The sequence below is a fragment of the Diabrotica virgifera genome, chromosome 3, assembly GCF_917563875.1.
Source record: "Diabrotica virgifera virgifera chromosome 3, PGI_DIABVI_V3a".
Lineage (NCBI taxonomy): Eukaryota > Metazoa > Arthropoda > Insecta > Coleoptera > Chrysomelidae > Diabrotica > Diabrotica virgifera.
The window spans coordinates 131,136,747-131,158,569 of record NC_065445.1 but is presented as its reverse complement, the minus strand read 5'-3'; the positions used below and the strand labels follow the sequence as shown (position 1 = coordinate 131,158,569).

Here is a 21,823-nt window from a genome sequence, read left to right as displayed (position 1 = left end):
CTTCTCTGTACAAAAACAACAGAAATAAATAAGACAAAAGAAAAAATGTGTTGTCACTTAATAATAGGTATGTTAAATAATAGGTATTGATTAGTCTGATGGAAGTAGAACTTAAAACTGTTATATGGAGCTAATCTGGATCGGTATAAATTAAATGAGAAAGAAAAAAATCTAATAAACAGTTTCTTTAAGAGCAGGAAGAAAAAGATTATGGAATATTAGAAAATGAAAACGGCGCGGCAGAATAATCATCGATAAAGAAGTAAAAAGAGGAAACGCGATAACGATATCTGGAACAATTGTTTTATCTGATAAGAAACGAAGAACAGCCAGAAATTCCTATCAAAATAAAAAAATATAGTAAAGCAGTGTGCATTGTTTCTGTGTTTGAAAAAGGTTATGGGTTTTTACGAGCTTGTCCGGACGGGTCAGTAAGTGACAATAATATTGTGGAAGTTAGTGACTGTATTCATCCCGAGAATATACATCTCTAGAGGCAGCCGAATCCATAAAAACATGTAGCTTGTTAAGTGAATGTCCCTAAAGAAAACAATAACTTCTTCTTTAGCCTGGTTGCATCCACTCCTGGACAAAGGCCTCCCATTAGTTCTCCACTCTTCTCTGTTTTGTGCTATTTGGTACCAGTTTCTCCCCACTTTTGCTTTGAAGTCATCTAGCCATCGTTTTTGTGGTCTTCCTCTGCTACGACTATGCTCGCGTGGTCTCCAATGTAAAATGTTTCTCGTCCACCTTTCGTTGTTTTGCCGTGGCACGTGTACTGTCCTATCCAGCTCCATTTCATTTGCGCAATTTTTCCAATAACATATTCCACCTTCGTCCTGTTTCGTATGTCCCATTTCGAACATGTTCTCTTAGAGATACTCCTAAGATAGCTCGTTCGATGGCCCTCTGTGTTGTTCTTAATATATTGGCTGATAACCCTGTAAGTGTCACGGTCTCCACTCCATAAGTCTTATCTGGTAGAATACAACTGTTGAGTACCCTTTTTTCTAGATTTATTGGTATCTTTTTGTTTTTCAACACATCACTGAGTCTTGCAACTGCTGCCCAAGTAATTCAGATTCTTATAGCTATCTCGTCCGTTTGATTCTGTTTGCCTAGTTTGATCGTGTGACTCTTCGACCCTTTCGATCTCACTTCCAACTAAGTCGATTCTGATATTTTGATTTGTCATCACTTTTGTTTTATTTAAATTTATTTTTAAACCGCCTTTCTCAGATTCATGTTTAATCATCTTTAGTATGTAGATTGGTTCTTCTGTATTGTTGCTTATGAGCACTATGTCATCGGCAAATCTTAGATGACTTCCTTGCGTTATTAATTCCGTTTAATACGGTCCAGAGTTCTATGGAATCGAATGCCCCATTGTACAGCAAGAACAACAATACAAATGAAATATTAACGGTAGGCGGCCAGCAGTCTGAGAGAGTAAAAAATATATTTACTGGGAACGATAATCACAGAAAATAACGATTATACTCCAGAAATAAGAGAGAGAATTGAAAAAGCACGTGCCAACTTCGTGAAAATGAAAAAGATTTTATGCAGCAAAGATCTGATATTGGCCCTCAGAATAAGGCTAATTATATGTTATGTACACAGTGTGCTTTACTAAGGAGCGGAATCATGGACATTAAATCGAAATGCAATAAATCGACGAGCAAGACAGAGAAGAACTAGTTTTGATGTTAGTGAAATAGTTTTGAGTATTTTTTCTGTTAACAATCATTTTTAATATCTTTATTATAACCTTTTTGGACCTTATTCTGCGGTATCTCATGAAACTGATTACGCAAAAAGATCTCATGGGAATATTTTTCTCAAGAAACACGATGTTTTCGCCTTGCTTAAACATATTTTGCCGAATTTAAAATCAAAATCCTATTCTTTTCTTCTATTCTTTTTCTATCATACATTGACTTTATTCTCTCAGATATTTTTAGTTCTTAACACGTTGATGAACAGAACGTCTATAGACGACATTTTTAAAATAACGAGTTATGACAAAAAATCGGTAGATTTTTTGTCACATTACATCTACAGATGCATATGAAATATAATACGACATACATGATGGTCGTCGTCCACATGTTTACAAAAAACATATTGTTTCCATAAAACAAATTTAGCAATTTGGCTATTACACTGGCGGACAAAAAATTTAGGTCACTAGATGAATTATTTGATGCCTTGGATTTCCTAAACCTGTTGTCTGATTTGAATGATTTTTTTAGTATGTTATAGCTTTATTATTTAAGAATCTTAATGTGTTAATATTGTTGCTAGACAGGTAAATGTCATTTTATACCGGGTGTAACAATCATACTGTGTTTTTCCTTAAAGTTCGGAACACTCTGTGGCATATTATAGTACCTATAGATAAAATATTGAGATTAGAACTCAATTGTAGCCTTAGGCTTTCTTAACATTTTCTTTTCTGATTCATTTGCTTATAATGGATAATAAAAAAGTTAGGTACTTTAATAACTAGCCATGTTCTTCATCAATACAGGGTGTTTCTAAATAAGGGTGACAAACTTTAAGGGGTAATTCTACATGAAAAATAATGACAATTTGCTTTATAAACATATGTCCACAAATGCTTAATTTCCGTGATACGGGATGTTGAATTTTTTCTTACCAACTGACGGTTTATTTCTTGCTCTAAAACCGATTGAGATGTGCAACTGAAATTTGGTAGGTTTTAAGAGGTAGTTATTGCGCATTGTTTGACATACCATTAAGAATTTTATATTCACCATTGGCGTGCATACGGGTATAAATATTTTAGATACATCCCGTATGCACGCCAATGGCGAATATAAAATTCTTAATTGTATGCCAAACAATGCGCAATAACTACCTCTTAAAACCTACCAAATTTCAGTTGCATATCTCAATCGGTTTTAGAGCAACAAATAAACCGTCAGTTGGTAAGAAAAAATTCAACATCCCGTATCACGGAAATTAAGCATTTGTGGACAATGTTTATAAAGAAAACGGTCATTATTTTTTCATGTAGAATTACCACTTAAAGTTTGTCGCCCTTATTTAGAAACACCCTGTATTGATGAAGAACATGGCTAGTTGTTAAAGTACCTAACTTTCTTATTATCCAACATAAGCAAATGAATAAAAAAGAAAGTGTTAAGAAAGCCTAAGGCTACAATTGAGTTCTAATTTCAATATTTGAGGCGTCCAGAGCAACAGTGGCCTAACCCACATCCCACAATTTTACCAAAATGCTTTTAATACATTAAAGTTATGCATTACTTCAGTGTTTTCAGATGCAGGGTGGCTGAAGCAACCATTGCTTGAACTAGTCTGCATCTGAAAACACTTAAATAAAGAATAACTTTAATGTAATAATATCGTTTTGGTAAAATTGTGGGATGTTTGTTAGGCCACTGCTGCTCTGAGCGCCTCATTTTATCTATGCTATAATATTCCACAGCGTGTTCCGAACTTTAAGGAAAAACACAGTATGATTGTTACACCCGGTATAAAATGACATTTACCTGTCTAGCAAACAATATTAACACATTAAGATTCTTAAATAATAAAGCTATAACATACTAAAAAAATCATTCAAATCGGACAACAGGTTTAGGAAATCCGAGGCATCAAATAATTCATCTAGTGACCTAAATTTTTTGCGCACCAGTGTATATTCTACTTTGCAAAATTCATATAGTGTCAAAACACTTGCATTTGACGCACTGTCCGTCAACGTGTTAAAAAGTTTATGTATAAACAAAATTTGTGCTAATACACTTTTACAAGATTGCAAGCGGTCATAAAATTTTATTACCATTTTTCAGTGTGAGATAAGAGATGACTAACAACTGGAATATTTAGTTACCGAGAAACATAATATGCAATTAGTCTATGATGTGAGGCCGCTCTCGTCTGAAAAAAATTCTGATTTGGTTTCTTTGCGGATTCCTATTCAAAAATGTCCCCTTTAAATAAATCAGAAGGGTGCCGGCGAAATTTTTGGGCAGAAATTGTCTAAACAATGTTTCTAAAAAAATTCACAAGATTGGTAATTGGTATTTAGTGTAACTCAATCTGAATCTTTCTGAATCTATTTCGATTATGACTGGTCGATGTTGGCTGAGGGGGGGGGGGGAACTATGGAGTACGGTTCGGAAGCTTAAGAGTAGTTGCAACTGTGAGTTACTCGAAACCCAGCATAGATCGAGGTTGCGCCTTTGCGCCATCTCCTATAAAAGAAAGTAGTTTTATCTTTTAGACTATGAATAAGGTGAATATTGATTTCTTCGGCCAACTCCAGGAGTTTCCCCCATTTACATATGGTGACTGCTTAAGTCCTGTAAACTGTAGGTTGGTTGTTGGTTTTCCACAGTTTTGTCGTGCGATATGATTGGCGTATGTAATTGGTACATTGTAAATAATTAAATAAATAAATAAATTGTTTAAAAAACTATGGTAATATACAAAATTTAAAGAGAAGTAGTCCCGGTTGTGTGGTAGCTCCCGCATGAAAAATGCTTCCCATTCAGTTTCTCTGGAATTCCTGCTCAAAAATGTCTCCTTTAAACATTATGAGAAGGGTGCCGGACGGCATTTTTGGGCAGAAATTGTTTAAATAACTTTTTTCTACAACCGTGTTAAAAATGCAATTTTTAGCACTCCATACGAGCATTAAAAATGCTACTTTAAGGCACTAGTGCTTTAAAATTTTTGAGGCACTGCAGTTAAAAGTGAATTGTCAAATTGTGAAACGTCAAAATATTTATATTTCATATTTCATTTATTAACATTAATATTAATAGTACAACTTGCTCAATTTGAAAAAGGTAGTTTAAAACGTTTTGTAAAATTTAATTTGAACTGTATTATTGCATTTTTAACACGTTTGTAGAAAAAACTATTAAAATTTGTTAGAATATACTTACAACAATAAAAGTAGATGTTATTCTATAGTTGTTATGTTATGATTTACGTATTGACAATATAGACGGTTTTGATGTAATGTCAAGAAAAATATAAAAATGGGATGTCAGTCAAGTTCAAGTAAAAGTTTTTGTAGGTATTGTCATTGTCCTGTAAGTGAGAATGAATAAATTATAATTGTTGATATATAAGACGTTGGTAGAAAAAATATTGTATGATATACGTGTTAAAAAGTACATTTTTAAGGCACTGATGAATTGCAGAATTCGCTTCGCTGATTCTGCAAACTTTCACATGCCTGCCTTAAACGTGTACTTTTAAACTTTTAACACTTATATCATAAATAACTATTAAATTTTATTTTTAACGCCCATAATTAACAAGTAAAAAACAACGATTTATTTTTGAAATAAGCCCCGGTTACCCAGCAAAATCTTAAAATTAAATGTTTAAGCTTCAATTTTAGGCACTTATCAACTACAAAAATAATAATAATGATCAGTTTTCAAGCCTCTAACTCGAATATGCGTATGTTCGCATTTTTCAGATTTTAAATCGCTTATAACTCAAAAACTGTGAACTTGTCAGAAAAATGTAAACAAACTTTTTTATTTAGTATTACCCTAAAAACCTGAAAAAATATTTTCCCGTGCAAAATAGAAGATTGTTGAAATAGAACCTGCCGCATCGGCATTAAAATTGGATGGACGCATAATAACATCAACAAATTGAACGAATATAATATAGCTCATAGAGAAAGCTTTTATATGAAACAGATGGTCACGTTTATAAGGAGGCTTGTTGACGAGGGATGTTACGGCCGCAGAGCGGGCGGTGGTGAGATGACGGTGACTACGGACGTTGTCAGATCTATGCACCTCCATAGCACCTACTCAGTTGGAACGCAAAATCCTATGCTAAAACGTTACAGGGCCGTAAACTTCTACTCACTATATATTCTTTGATACATTTTAAAAAGAACGGTCTAAATTTAAGACAGAACCGACTACTCTTCATAATTTTGAAAAAAAAAATGTTTAAACTTTAATACAAGCACTTGGCTATTTCAGATATATTAATATACATAAATCTAAGTTTTTAAACTTCGAAAATGCGTATTATCGCATTTTTCAGATTTTAAATCGCCCTTAACTCGAAATCTATCAACTTTTGAGAAAAATGACAACATACCTTTCTTGTTAGAATGGATCAAAAAACCTAAAAAAATATTTTCCGGAGCAAAAAGGGTGATCTTTTAAATTTCTTAAAAAAAAATTTTTAAACAATTTCTGGCCAAAAATTTCGCCCTGCGTTCATATTTCCTTAAAGAGAACATTTCTGAATAGGAATCCGCAGAGAAACCGAACCATAATTTTTTTTAGACGGGAGCGGCATCACGTCATAGACTAAATGTTTCTTGCTAACATTACATTTTGTTATTAGGCCTTGATAAAATTACTGTCTAAACAATTTGGCAACAGGGCCAATTGAGCCAATGGGTGTAAGGACAGAATAGTGTTCAGGTTTCTACATTATTACAGAGTCATCATGTAGAAATCTACAATTAAGTTGAAAATGTTACCACAGTAACATGCTACAGTGCAGCCATCTCTAGGATCAGAAACAAATTAATTAAGGGTTCATATCAACCTTAAAGCAAGAGTACCTTTTAGTACAATAATACCCCATAGTTTACTAATCCAGTGTCAAAAATGCTTAAAAGTTAAACACAGGAAAGTTATGCGATAAAATATCCGTTTCCCTACCCTAAACGGACGCCTATAACCGGTACTAAAAATTGACAATTGATGGAATCGATTTATCTCTGAAAGATAAATAGGTGTACCAATTTTCGTTTTTTCTAAATAGAAGTGTTCTGGAGCTATTTAAAAAAAAACTAATTACAATACGCCATCTTTAAAGAGCTTTAGCTTCCTTAGGAAGCATTTTCGGACTAGGTGAATTGAGTTAAATTTTCTTAAAATTATATGAGGAATCTCCTGGCTTCGTTTGTTGGAAGGGTTTCTGGGCTATTACTTTTATTAAGTTTACTTAGATACACATACGATCTGATCGCTTAAAATAAAGATCTTACAGTTTGGTATTAGATTTGAAAGGTGTGTAAAAATCCGAGACATTACTCAGGAAAATAATATTTAATACCGTACGATTGTTTTAACGATATAAAAATTAATTTTTATGTATTAAATATCTTTGCGGTTATCCTGCCACGTTGTAAACGGTTTTAGATGAGTGTTTTTTAAGCATACTTGACATGTCATGACTCAAAAAATTGTGGTGATATGAATATGTTTGTATAATAACCGACAATAATAATGTTACAGACTTAAAATTTTATTTTTATGTACGACATAACTACACAACCATCCAGCCTCTTTGTAAAGAGCCTTATATTAACATTCTTGAGATATGTGCAAAATGGCATGACTCAGAAAATCGTGTAACTTTCCACGAATTTTCTTACACATTTTTTAACTATGTATAGGAAAAAAGGACATTAAAGTGAAACAGTAGCGATCAACAGGTAGCGAAAACGCGTTCCAAGATTGCGGCTGTAATTTTGAATATATTTTCGAGATATTTGGCACACGTACCTATTCGTAATATAATAGAGAATGGCGGTACAGAGCCCAATTTGAAAAATATATTAATATGTGGAAATTACTCTGTAATTAAATAAAATATTAAAAAACGAGCCTGTACCGCCATTAAGAAGAACAAAAAAATAGACTTTCTTCAAATAAATTTTTTATCCGATGCCTAGATTTTGTGTCATTTTGGAACTACTAATGAAATAAAAAATTTTAGTTGTTCCAAAATGACACAAAATCTAGGCATCGGATAAAAAAGTTTATTTGAAGAAAGTGTATTTTTTTGTTCTTCTTAATGGCGGTACAGGCTCGTTTTTTTAATATTGTATTTAATTCCAGAGTAATCTCCACATATTAATATATTTTTCAAATTGTGCTCTGTACCGCCATTCTTTAATATATTACGAATACGTGTGCCAAATATCTCGAAAAAATATTCAAAATTACAGCCGCAATCTTGGAACGCGTTTTTGCTACCTGTTGATCGCTACTGTTCCTCTTAACACAAGATGCCGAGAAGATCGGAGTCGGCAACTGGAAAGTGCAGGCCAGGGACAGAACAGAATGGCGTAGAACGCTTGAGAAGGTCGAGGCCCTCTAAGGGCTGTCGCACCATGATGATGATGATAGGAAAAAAGGTGTAACTAAACATCCTGCCATTTTAAATAATGTCTACTTAAATTATTTATTTTATAATAAAATTTATTTTATGACTCAGAAAATCACGGAACCAGGGTGAAAATTTTCCACAGAATTTTAAAAGGGACAAGTGCAGTTAAACATTAGGAGACGTCATGCCAACATTTTTTTCGATCATTTTCAAATAATTATGTTTAATTGATTAAGTTGGCAGGACTCAGAAAATTATGAAAATTTCATTATTTTCATTACATGTTTGTATATCTATATACTCCCTTAGTCCTTTTGCAACCCTCCTGCCCAAAAAATTTTCTTCATAAAATTGATAGTATCCTATCATTCTATGGATATGGCAGGACTCAGAAATTCATCGCAACCCCCCATTTTTTTCCTCATGAAAAATCTAATTTTCACAGGAAAATGTCATAGGAAACACGTGGATTTTTCCATAATTGTAAGTATTTTTTTCTAACCTTCCAGTATTGCAAAGGGCAGGACTTAGAAAATCGTTGTTGAAGTTCTGTTAATATCTCCCGGTTTATAACAAGGAGAAGCAAAAATAAATTCTAATATTGACAGAAAAGCTTACCTCTGTCAAGTAAAAGTTCGATAATTCCTAAATGTCCTTCCGACGAAGCAATCATCAAAGGAGATTTTCCAGTAGAATCACATTGTTCAATAGCAGCATGATTCTGGATCAGTCTTTCAGCCACAGCCCAATGACCTTCCTTGACAGCCAAGAACAGTGGTGCCAGATCCTTCTTATTCGTGACGCAAATGTTTGCCCCTCTATTGATCAAAACGGAGCAAACTCCATGACAACCATTTGAAGCACAAATAGTTAAAGCAGTTTCACCTATAATTAAAAAATGAATTTATTATACAGTCTTTTAAAATTTTGACGATAAAGTTGCTTACCAGTTATCGAATCAGGCAGATCAATGTTCACTTCTGCCATGTCCAACAAATATTCCACAATTTCACTATGTCCTTGTCCGGCTGCAGCTATCAAAGCCTGTTGAGCAGCCACTGCTATGTGTACATCTTCTTCATTTTTTGTTATCCAATCACATGCCAGGAGATAACCAACTACATTGAGAAAACCATTTCTGGCCGCGTGGACTAAAGGACAGTATCCTCCTGTGTCAGCGTGTCCAGGTGAGGCACCAGCTGCTATTAGTTGACGTACTACGTCACAGTGACCTCTAGCTGACGACAGGGAAAGAGCTGTGCAACCTTGGCTGTTTGTAAGCTCAACATCAGCACCGAATTCCAGAAGTAATGACACCATGGGAAGAATACCTACAAATAATATTGTGTAAACTTTAACTTTCAAATAATAGTTAGAAATGTAAGTACAAGTACCTATATTTATTTATATCAATTTACCTTCATTAGCATATACACAGAGCACGGGTGCATTACCCAGGAGATCAGTGATATAGTTTGGCGAAGCTCCAGCCAAGAGCATTAATCTGGATACTTTAACATTAGGACAATACATATTTCTTAAATGGCATACTGCTTCAGATACATTTTCTGAACTCTCTGCTACCCATTTGGCTTGTAAATCTCGTGACGTGAGATTCGGGAAAGACATATTTCTGTAGACGTGTGCTTTGAGAATATGGTGACCAAGTTCTAAAGTTTTTTCTGGATCTAAAGGCGCTTGTACTCGAGATAATCTAGAAACAAGAAAATTATAATTAGATCCCAACAAGTCCTAATAAATAAATGTAATAGTGTACCATTCGAATATAATATAATTTCGAATATAATTCGAATGCACGAATGCTCACAAATAATCAAAGCACAAGTGCTCATAATGCTCACAAAGAAACTACAATTCATCAACAAAGTTGATTGGCTTTTCCATAGTAACCAAACCTTTGTACTTTGATGCTTACACAAATATAATTTGAACTAGAAAGTTATTGCAACAGAACGTAGCAATTGATTCAATTATGCAGGAAGTTCAATAAACTCGTAATTAAACTATATTATCAATATCTATTACAATTATACATAGTTAAATCATATGGAATTAGGAAGTTAAAATTAATGTGAGATTACAAATTCAGGGATTAATTTATGATTGAACAACAGACCTAATAAATGTACAAAGTTATGCTTACCTGAATGAGATTCCAGCATGTCCGGTTCTAAGGTCGCAAAGGAATTTCATGGCATCATTTTCATCCCTTCTAATCAACCATTCTCTGAACGATGAGTGGAAAAACATGTAGGTGTTATCCAGCCTTTTTACCAAAAAACCAGAGAGAAGTTTAAATCTCTGTAGAAACTCACTCCAAGGCAAGAAGTTGTCGACTAATAAAGCATTAACCGAATAGTAGATTTCGAGAATGGTTAAAGGATAGAGAGCTGCAAGGCAGACACTGAGAATATGGGTGACCTTTTCGAAAGATCGTATTGTAGGAAATCTTAAGTTAAAATGTAAGAGGTAGATTTCAGCTAGGTTTACTGGAAGAACTTTGTAACCGGAAGATTTAACAACTAATTGACCTTTTTCTAGTAAATCTAAGGTTAGTTTTACAAATAAAAAGGAACCTTGACTAGCATTGAGCAAATGATGGGCAAATTTATTTTGAGAAAACGAGGAACTTTCTGGTTTACCATTAGTAGCTAGTGTTATATTACTTTGTATGGCTTGGTTATTCTGTACTCTAAAATTTATATAGCCAACCAAATCTTTTTGAATACTATCGTTAGACTGTACATTATCTAAGGAGATCCTAGTAAAAGGGAGTTGTTTTGTAACTTCTTCTAGTTGGCTTCTAACAGTAGTTATAACTTTCAACCAAGAAGGAAAGCTTGAGATATGTTTTAAGAGGAATGTCGTTATAGTATCACCATGGTCGGGTCTATGGTACTCTGCTTCACACAATGCGTCAATAAGTATCACGTAGTTGAAGTTGTCTATCTTTCCCAATCTCTTTAAACAGGCCAAAGGTTCTAAAATGCCTCTAGTAAATGCTATGTCGGGGTTGGCGATGCACTCCTTCAGTGCTAGTGTACTTTGCAGATCAGACTCATTCACCAGATGGTCACGATATGCTACTAGTTGAGGAGCTTGACATAACTGAGCTGCTAAAGAATGAATGAAGTCAGGTACAGAGCAAGTGTAGTTGTTATCAGCTTGGCAGAAGTGATAGGCTACAACACTGCTGGAAAGCTCTTTAATCTTTTCCGAAATTAAGTCGATTTGGAAGTAGATACTTTGGGGACTACGAGATCTTTCAGGAGATTGGATAGACTGATAGTGTGATTCTTTTCTGCGACCAAAACAGCTATATTCAACTAGTTGTAGGATGAGGGCAGTCTTTCCACTACCTGGATTACCTGTCAGCAGAACACCGGGACTGGAAGAATCTGAAACGTAATATTCAATTTTGAACTATATAATTATTATTAATATAAAATTTTTAGGTATTTTTACTTTGCTGGTTTACTAAATTCAGTCAAAAACTAGTTGTGTAATTAATATAAAAATCGCTTTGGGACGTTTCTTTTTTATAAAAAAGAAATGATTATCCCGTGTTAGCCTCTATAGTAATAAATATATACTTACTAATAACATCTTCTATTTCTTTAATCAACCAATGTCTGCCGATGAAGAGAGGATTGGGTTCTTGAAGAGGTACTTCGAAAAATAAGGGCTTAAAAGTTAGTTGAGGTGCACCGTATTGCCTAATTCGTATCCTCGGATCTGCCGAGGCTTTGACCATTTCGGCTTTTGTTATTCTAGCGCCAGGTCTTCTATACCTTATACTTTCTGCGTGGTTTTGTTGCTGAGCTAAAAATTGATGACCAATAAAATTTACTGTGTTATGTAAAATTGTGGAGTGGAATCGGATCGCATATGTGACGAGATAAAACCACAAAACGGATAAAGGAACTGCATAAAAAAAATGAAGAGTATAGCAAAATATCTGGTTTATGAAAAATATAAATACATATAATATACGACCTGCAAAAAAGTAAATTAAATGGTAACGGTCTGAACAATTCCAGAAATCATATCAATCCAAACCAATTCTATCCAAAGTATAGATGGGTAAGATGAACAACACAATGAAATTGCTTCAAAGGAAATAAGTATACATACACGCTTTTCGGACAACGTACTAAGAACAATGGGAGAAAATGGGAGTAAATTAGAAACAAAAATAGGTACCCAAATACTAGTAGAGTAATAATATATACTTTCCACAGACTACGGTAAGCATGTCCATCCTGAGAAAGGCAGGATCAGACGACTAAAATCCTAAGAGTTAGTATATTGATGTAAAATCAGTTCCTAGTAAGTAATTATCCTTCTTTGATAATCTAGTTGTACTTTGTAACAACATCTATAATGTAACGGTGCGATGGTCACTAGTATTTTCTAATCACTGACACTTTCGCTACACCCTGTATTTTGAATTCGTTAAAACCAAGTTTTTGTTTCAGGGACTGTCGAATATTTTCATACATGATAGTGATTCTCACGAACGTCGAATGTATAATCATAGTTTCATGTCGAAGTTTGTCAACAAGTCGCAAGTGTCTTTTTTCTGAGTAAGCTGATTTCATGGGAAAACTAGGCGAACTATTGAGATCTGTTTGTTTATTCTCTTCAGGATTGGACGAGCTGTTTTGGTGTGCGTCAGAGGGTTTAACCTAGAGCGTAATTTGCATTTGTAATTTGTTGTATCTATTCTTATGTAAAGTGACATTTAGTGGAGTGAATTGTGCCTTGGACTTAAAACCAACCAAGAAGATACAGGACTATGATGTACCAGGTATTATTTTTTCTATTTAAAACTTTTTTTTTTGGTAATCACGATCTCTATTTGTAGGAGATCACAGATTTAATTTCATTTTGTTTCAATAAAAATAATGTGTGATTTGCAAAATACAATTTTATTATTTCTCTTTTCCTTCTCCATTGTTTCGTAAGTACAACAAAGAATTTTCTGATTAAAGACATAGATAAGGTAAGTCACGCTAAAAGTATTTTGTATATTTTATATTGACTATGTTTTTTTGTTTAATTTTTGAGTTAGCTATCTTTTCTTTTACGTTTCTATTTTTGTAATTTTTGGTTCGGATCAGGTAACCAGTGGCGTCCAATATTTTATTTCTTTTTATTTGACATTCTTATTTTGATTTTTCTATTTTTTTATTTCTAAGCTAATAAGAGAATATTAATAACATCCCGTTAAGAACCATCCCAAATCTCTTCCGATTATGAGCAATCGTGGACTTGTTCTCCAAATTGTGTAATACGTTTACATCCCCTTATATGACATATCAACATCTTGTCAAATTCTATTTCCTATTTTCATGTTTCAATAATAGTGGTAAAATTCCAGAGAACCGGCTGCAGTCGACATTTATTACAATCCCGAAGAAACCAAATGTCCAGTTCTATGATAATTACAGACTTATAAGCTCGATCAATCATATCACTAAAGCGTTTACCAAGATCATTCATAGAAGAATATGATAAATGTAAGTCAAATATTGATACATCGCAGAGGGCTTTCGGAAAGCACTGAGAACTAGACAGGCAGTTTTCGCCCTCCATGTGTTTATACAGCGGTGTAGAGACCTTGATAAGGATGTGTATTTGTGCTTTGTGGATTTTGGACAAGCATTTGACAATGTAAAACATGAACAATAATTAGGAGATATTCTGCGAAGGACAGGTATTGACGACAATAATATTCGGACTGTGGCAAACCTATACTGGGGTCAAAGTGCAAGAGCAAAAATTCGCAACGACCTTACTGAAAGTATGGAGATCAAAAGAGATGTCCGGCAGGGGGTGCATCTTATCACCATCATGCAACCTCTTCTGTCCACTGCTGGACATAGGTCTCTCCCATTTTACGCCACTCTCCACGGTTTTATATTCGTTTAATGTCGTCCATTCAGCGTGTTGGTGGTCGTCTTGTGCTGCGTTTGGCTTCTCTTGGGCACCAGACAATTAGTTTTCTGGTCCATCTTGAGTCCTTTAGTCTCGCTATGTGGCCTGCCCAATTCCATTTCAGCTTGGCTATATGTTCAACGACATCAGTGATACCTGTTCTTTTCATTGGGTCTTGGTTCTTTATTTTGTCTTTTTTTGTCACGCCGAGAATCGATCTTTCCATGCGCCTTTGTGCCACTCGCATTTTTAGTGCTGTTGTTTTTGTGAGCATGAGAGTTTCTGCTCCGTATGTCATAATAGGAAGAACGCATTGGTCAAATGTCTTCCGTTTCATAGCTATCGGGATGTGGCTCTTAAAGATGTCTCTTAAGCCTGGGTTTCCTCGAAAGCGGCACCGACAAACTGTGACCGTAACACTGCGATGAATTACGTCAGATTACGGTGAAAAATTCAAGGTTCTCCACTGCGGCAATGGAATGTGCAAACTCAGCAAGCGGTGGATTCCAACGCATCCTTGGAAACCACCGCTACTATTTTGCGTGGTACAGTTTTTTATGACGTCATTCATCGCAGTGTTACGATCGAAGTTTATCGGTGCCGCTTTCGAGGAAACCGAGGCTTTAGTGAACCGTACGCCGCACAGTGGTGAATTTTGCCGAAAACCTGGCCAAAATGCAAAAATTTAAGTTTATATATTCCGAGAAATTTTATATAAATCTTGCTGTGTAGGATCTAAGGATCATAAACGACCGTTAAGGGTAGAACAATACAAGCATATCACATATTTATATTAGTGTAAAGTTGGGATTGAACGAAAGCGGACCGAATAAAATTAAAATGTGTTATACAATTGAGGCATTGTTACGTTTTCGTTTAAAACTATTGACGTATATTATTTTCTTATTTTATAGTGGATGCTATTTCTGGAGATAAGTGGAGTATTTTAATATACTTTTTAGATTCTTTTTCCTAACATAAACTTTATTTACAACATATTTACAAAATGATGGCAAGAATGTTCAATCGTTTTCTGTTTACCAAGTTTTAAAATGGGAAAAGTAAAAAAGTCAGCTTTGCTCAGCAAAGATTTTTTGCTTAATAAATAATGCAATATGTATACAAATATTCCTCACGAAATCACCTGCAACAAGTTGCAAACTTAGCGGAATTCTTCATTTTAAAAAACTTTAACATGCTGGAGAATTTCTACATTAAGAGACTTAATGTTATGGTCAGTTAATAAAGTAGGAACAAAATATGAAGCAGCTGATCCAGTAAATTAACAGTTTCTTTTACACAAGAACCGCCGTTTTTTGTTATTTTTTTTGCTTTCTTCTTCTTTTTTTATCTTTAAGTCCTTTTGCCTTTATGTGTAGGTCTATCTTTTTGCTTTCTTATTTTTATATTATTTAATAATTTTGGTCGTGTAAGTCGAAAAATTTTGCCTTTTTTTAAAATAAAATGCATAAACGATACTTTCCAAAAATAGGTAGGTCAACTCTTAATACATCTTAATTGTTTTGTAAATGGATCCGGTTAATTATAATTATTACTTACCAATGTGTGGCTTCTTAACACAAAGTTTCGTTAAGGTATTTCATTTTTAAAAAATTTAAATTTTTGGCTCAAAATTACTAAAAAAATATAAAAATAAGGAAGCAAAATATAGGATGATACATAAGAATAAAAGGACTTAAAGATTAAAAAACAGAAGAAGAAAGCAAAAAAATAACAAAAAACGGCGGGTCATGTGTAAAAAGAACTGTAAATTTACTGGATCAGATGCTTCATATTTTGTTCTTACTTTATTAACTGACCATATAGCATTAAAGTCTCTTAATGTAGAAATTCTCCAGCATGTTATATTTCTTTAAAATGAAAAATTCCGCTCAGGATACACCTGGCTGCGTATAATTAGTTCAAAATGTATATAAATAATCCTCAAAAAATTATCTGCAACCAGGTGCATCCTTAGTGGCATTTTTCATTTTAAAAAAATATAACATGCTGGAGAATTTCTACATTAAGAGACTTTAATGCTATATGGTCAGTTAATAAAGTAAGAACAAAATATGAAGCATCTGATCCAGTAAATTTACAGTTCTTTTTACACATGACCCGCCGTTTTTTGTTATTTTTTTTGCTTTCTTCTTCTGTTTTTTAATCTTTAAGTCCTTTTATTCTTATGTATAATCCTATGTTCTTGCTTCCTTATTTTTATATTTTTTAATAATTTTGAGCCAAAAATTTTAATTTTTTAAAAATGAAATGCCTTAACGAAGCTTTGTGTTAAGAAGCCACACATTGGTAAGTAATAATTATAATTAATCGGATCCATTTACAAAACAATTAAGATGTATTAAGAGTTGACCTACCTATTTTTGGAAAGTATCGTTTATACATTTTATTTTAAAAAAAGGCAAAATTTTTGGACTTACACGACCAAAATTATTAAATAATATAAAAATAAGAAAGCAAAAAGATAGGCCTATATATAAAGGCAAAAGGACTTAAAGATAAAAAAAGAAGAAGAAAGCAAAAAAATAACAAAAAACGGCGGTTCTTGTGTAAAAGAAACTGTTAATTTACTGGATCAGCTGCTTTATAGTTCAAAATGTATATAAATAATCCTCAAAAATTTATTAAGCAAAATATCTTTGCTGAGCAAAGTAGACTTTTTTACTGTTCCCTTTTTAAAACTTGGAAAACTTAAAACGATTGAAAATTCTTGCCAATATTTTGCAAATATGTTGTAAATAAAGTCTATTTTACGAAAAAAAAAGTCTAAAAAGTATACTAAAATACTCCACTTACTTCCAGACATAGAATCCACTATAAACTAACAAAATAATACACGTCTATATAGTTCTAAATGAAAACCAAACAATGCCCCAATATTATTGTATAACTCACTTAATTTTTATTTGGTCCGCTGTCGTTCAATCACAACTTTACACTAATATAAATATATGATCTCATAGGCGCCCATACCCATGGGCACGGCCACGGCCCCCCAGCTTTTCTGTTGCTTTAAACTATATATTGTCATCCAAGTCTGGCCCCTCCCCTAAAATATTTTATATGGGCGCCCATGCATGATCTGCTTGTATTGTTCTAGCCTTAACGGCCGTTATGATTCTCAAAAACCTACAGAGCAAGGTTCATATAAAATTTCTCGGGGTATACCTATAAACTTAAATTTTTACATTTTGGCCAGGTTTTCGGCGAAATTCACCACTGTGCTCCGCCCAAGCAAGTGTTATTCGTCGTTAAAATTCGCAGGTCTGATTATCCTTGCTTATTCTGATTTCATGACTGTGATATATATACTTTTGTCAATTCTACCACTTGATTTTGGATGGTTAGGTATTCGCTGGGAACTAAATTTGTCATAAATTTGGTCTTACTGATGGTCATTTTTAGACCTATTGTTGAAGATACGTTTTCTAATTATTGTAGCATTTGTTGTGCTTCACCCAGATCTTCGGTAATAAGTACTATATCGTCGGCCGACGACGATCTTATCCCCAGTCCTATTCAATATTTATTCGATCTCAGTTAAAAGAAGCCAAAATTGCTCAACAACAAAGCCTACCAATAATGAAGCTCATCGAGCCAGAAAAACTTGCAGAAGCTCTAAATTAATTAAATGTCGTAAACCGCAAGAGTTGACAATATTTATCCTGAATTTATAAAACACATTGGTCCGAATACTATTATAGTAAGTGGCTTCTTGAATTTTACAATCAAATATTGACTAAGCAGAAGTTTCCAAAATCCTTCAAAAAAAGTAAGATCATCGCAATATCTAAACCTGGGAACGACCCTGCACTACCTGAGAGCTACAGACCAAGCGCTCTTTTAAGCGTCTGCTGCAAGATATTCGAGAGGATAATCCAAACGAGACTATTTTACTTTACAAAGTCAAATATTCCTCAAGAACACGCTGGATTCATGCCGGTAAGAAGCTGTGGCGACCAAGTCCTCTCCTTAACAACATTTATTGAGAACGGATTCCAAAAGAAACTTAAAACAGTAGCAGCTTTCATAGACTTGACCTGCACATACGACACAGTGTGGAAGGAGGGTCTTTTATTTAAAATATACCAGATGGTACCGTGCCGTTCGTTCAACAGGTTGATAAACCAAATGCTAAGTGACAGACTTTTCCAAGTATACCTAAATGGGAAAAATAGTAATTTCAGAAACCTGCAAAACGGCTTACCACAAGGGTCAGTTATGTCTCCTCTTCTTTTTAACCTTTAACTACACGCGCTGGCGTACTTTGTACGCCAGATATAAGAATTCTACTGGAAATATATTTAAAAATTTAATGTTTAACCTTGCTTATTTTTCTAACCTATCACTGGAATGTGCTTTACAATTTGGTTTTAGTTTCGTTATAATCGGCGTTATGGAAAGATCGTAATTTACTTTTTATTATTTGTTGTTTCCGGTGGTGGACAATATACCCCAGGATTATATTACTATAAGTCGTAATATAAGTACATATTTTAATTGTTTTTTAGTCATTATGGCAAAAAATATATTTTTCTTTATAAACAATACTTTTTCTCCTGTAAAAAATCACATTTAAAAAAATTTTTATTAGTAATTTTATTTATCATGGAATCCAGTTATTCCATGATTCCAGTTATAAATCCCAATTGGCTTACTCAAAAGGAACTCCAAGTATTCACTGATGCCGAATAAGGTTTATAACAAACAACTTAGTGTATTTTTAAATAAAAAATTAAACAAATCCGCTGTTTTTAAGTGTATTTTCTTGTGGCGTACAAAGTACGCCACGCGTGTAGTTATGTTATAACTTGATGCGCGGGTAGTTAAAGGTTAATAGTTATACGTCAGATGTGCCAACTACCACCTCGCGCAAATTTATTTATGACGATGACATGGCTCTGGGTGCCCAAGAAGAAGACATAAAAATCGCCGAAACTACCATAGAAGCAGATCTAAACACTGTTAACAGATACTTTAAGAAATGGGGCCTACAACCAAACCCATCAAAGACTGAAGTATCAGCTTTCCATCTTAACAACCACAAGGCAAATTACAGGCTAAATATAGAATGCGATGGAACCATTCTAAAGCACAGTTCTAACCCAAAATACCTCGGCGTAACTCTAGATCGTACCCTAACAGCATTTGGAAAACACTTCAGCAAAAATTAAGACCCGCAATAACATTATCCATAAGTTAGCAAATACATCATGGGGATCTAATGCAGAGTTAATCAGAACGAGCGCGCTGTCCTTAGTATATCCTACTGCAGGCTCCTACTGCGCAATATTGCGCTCCTGTCTGGCTAAACAGTCATCTCACAAAAGTCATAGATACCTAGTTAAACAAAACAATGAGGCACATAACAGGAACTATAAAGCCCACACCAACCCAACGACTTCCAGTTTTAAGCAACATCGCTCCACCAGCAACAAGACGACTAGCCGCACTATAACGTTTACGTTTTCCCAGTGTAGATTTTGGTCTAGTCCCTTTCATTTCACGCTTTTATCTTAACTGATTAGATCCTAGAGTCCCTATCGGCGTTGTTTTTCTTAGAAACACATATGTGCTATCGATAGAGTCGAACATTAGACTTTAATAGCTTTCTGGTGAATGATATGGGCCTTGCATCCCATAACTCGTCTTAAGTATTAGGTTCGCTAAGCCCTTTTACGAGTGGTAAGGAAATCTGTTCTTGAATATCTTTCACAGTTTCCCATAATTTTGATTGGTTAAAACCCCACCACAAACAAAGGACGCCAAAGGTTCATAAAAACCACAAATTCTCAAAATTCTGCATCATTTGTGAGTTGAGTTAATATAGTCATTATGTGAGATCAAGTTTGTTCGTGTATTGTGGGCCCCGCCGATTAGGCAGGTAAGAGTATTAATGATTGTTTATTGGTATGTACAATAATTGTACAATTTCGTTTTCTATTTTTTTTAAAGGGTCCACCTTTCACCTTCCACCTTCCACCTATGCATTATGTTGTCCAGCTGCTATTTTATGAACACTGTTAAATACTATTATTCTTTCGACTGTGTCGTAAAGTTGAATTTCTTCATGGCCATCTTCCACACCTTGAGAGCTTGCCGGCTTACAAAGGGCCATCCTACCCTCTAACAGATGTTTTAAGTAAGTCACTCATCTTTTACTTATTGAAGAAATTAGTAGAGACGCCTTTGTTATGTCCAGGGCAAGGACAATTTTGTGTGCTTTCGTGAAATAAGTTCAATGACCTAAAGTTTTCGCCCAGTTTGTGATAGTGACATTCTGAAAAGTAGGTCATACTTTTAGTATGAAGTTGATGATTATCTTTTTATTTTTAAATGGGTGATCATTTAAACTATAAACATTTACATTATGTAGATATTTTTCTGAGTATTATTAGAGTGTTATTAAGTATTGTTAGATAGGTATAAATATAAACAAAGAGCTCTTTCTTTTTTTGTTGTAAGTGAACGGTAAAATTTCTAGTTTTTATTTAGAGTATGGATTTTTTATTTTTTCGAGTAACTACAGTTCATTTTTTTTTTGAGTTAATAATTAATAGTTATATTCGTTCACTTACATTCCATTTTTTTAGTATTACTGTGTTGGTGAATACACCAATTTATATGCAGTGATTGTTATTATGTCGCCAACTTTTGTCTTATAGATTAACGGTTTAGGTATTTTTTGGTTTCTTAATTTTGTTGTTGGCGATCTTATACTGCGTATACACTGTACGTATTGTGTAAATATTGAGATTTCGTAGAGCATTTTAATAAATGTTACATTGAAACTTACGATGTCGTATTTTATTTAATTTTTTTACAGCTCAAGATTAGTACATTGATGTCTTGTCGTAGCATTCTTGCTAATTTGTTATTGTTGCGTTATGTTTCGTTAATTATTGTTCCTTTGAGTATTTTTTGGTCAAAATACCTGGCGCCCTATATTTTTGTTTGAGTATTAAGTATTTCCGTTTCCTTAGAGTCCAAGTGTCAAACCATCAGTTAATGTTATCTACTTACCTTTTTTCTATCTTCGTTTCCTTAGCTCTATTCGCATACCATTATTTATTAATTTAACATCTTTCATTGTAACCGAAGCCCAACCCAAAGAACCGCGCCCACATCTCTTCCGACTGAGCAACGTGGTCTTTGTTTCGTCAATGTAAACGATTGGACCTTTCCATCTTCGGTCATTCCTTATTCCATCCAAGGATAATATCGTCCTGATCCTTCTGGTTCAGCCTTCATGACCTCGTGTCCATCTGATCGTTATACAAAATGGCGCCCCTCTCGTGGAGCCTTATACAAATTACGTGGGACTTCTTCTGTTACCTATGGTTGCCTTATACATAATTTCGTAGAGCTTTGTCAATTGCCTTTTCACGGGCTATATATATTTTCTTGTCTATGCGTGAAGCATGATTTTCTTTTTTATCATGTTCCTATTAGACCTGATTTTCTTTTTTTGTTCAAGTTTGGCTAATTTGCAGCTATTTTTATTGACAATATATTTTCGTGTTATTATTTGCTAATAGATAATAATAGTTTGACACATTTGAGTTTGTTTATTTCCGCTTATTGTATTTAAATGTCAGTGTAGTACCTTACACTTTCATTCCTGCCTTTTCGAATTCTAGAGTATCATTTTTTGAAGTATATAGTATAGTATCGATCT

General features: G+C 34.0%; 1 protein-coding gene across 7 annotated transcripts in view; it reads right to left on the bottom strand.

The window, feature by feature from the left end:
• LOC114330581 (protein TANC2) overlaps window positions 1–21,823 on the bottom strand; it is a 632,990-nt gene that overhangs the window by 16,601 nt on the left and 594,566 nt on the right. For all 7 annotated transcript variants that reach the window (XM_050645525.1, XM_028279976.2, XM_050645528.1 and 4 more), the window contains 5 exons: window positions 11,782–12,006; window positions 10,328–11,582; window positions 9,582–9,877; window positions 9,111–9,494; window positions 8,782–9,048 (listed from right to left, as the gene is read on the bottom strand). In XM_050645525.1, the coding sequence (XP_050501482.1) occupies window positions 8,782–9,048; window positions 9,111–9,494; window positions 9,582–9,877; window positions 10,328–11,582; window positions 11,782–12,006 (2,427 nt within the window). The remainder of the gene's footprint in view (window positions 1–8,781; window positions 9,049–9,110; window positions 9,495–9,581; window positions 9,878–10,327; window positions 11,583–11,781; window positions 12,007–21,823) is intronic.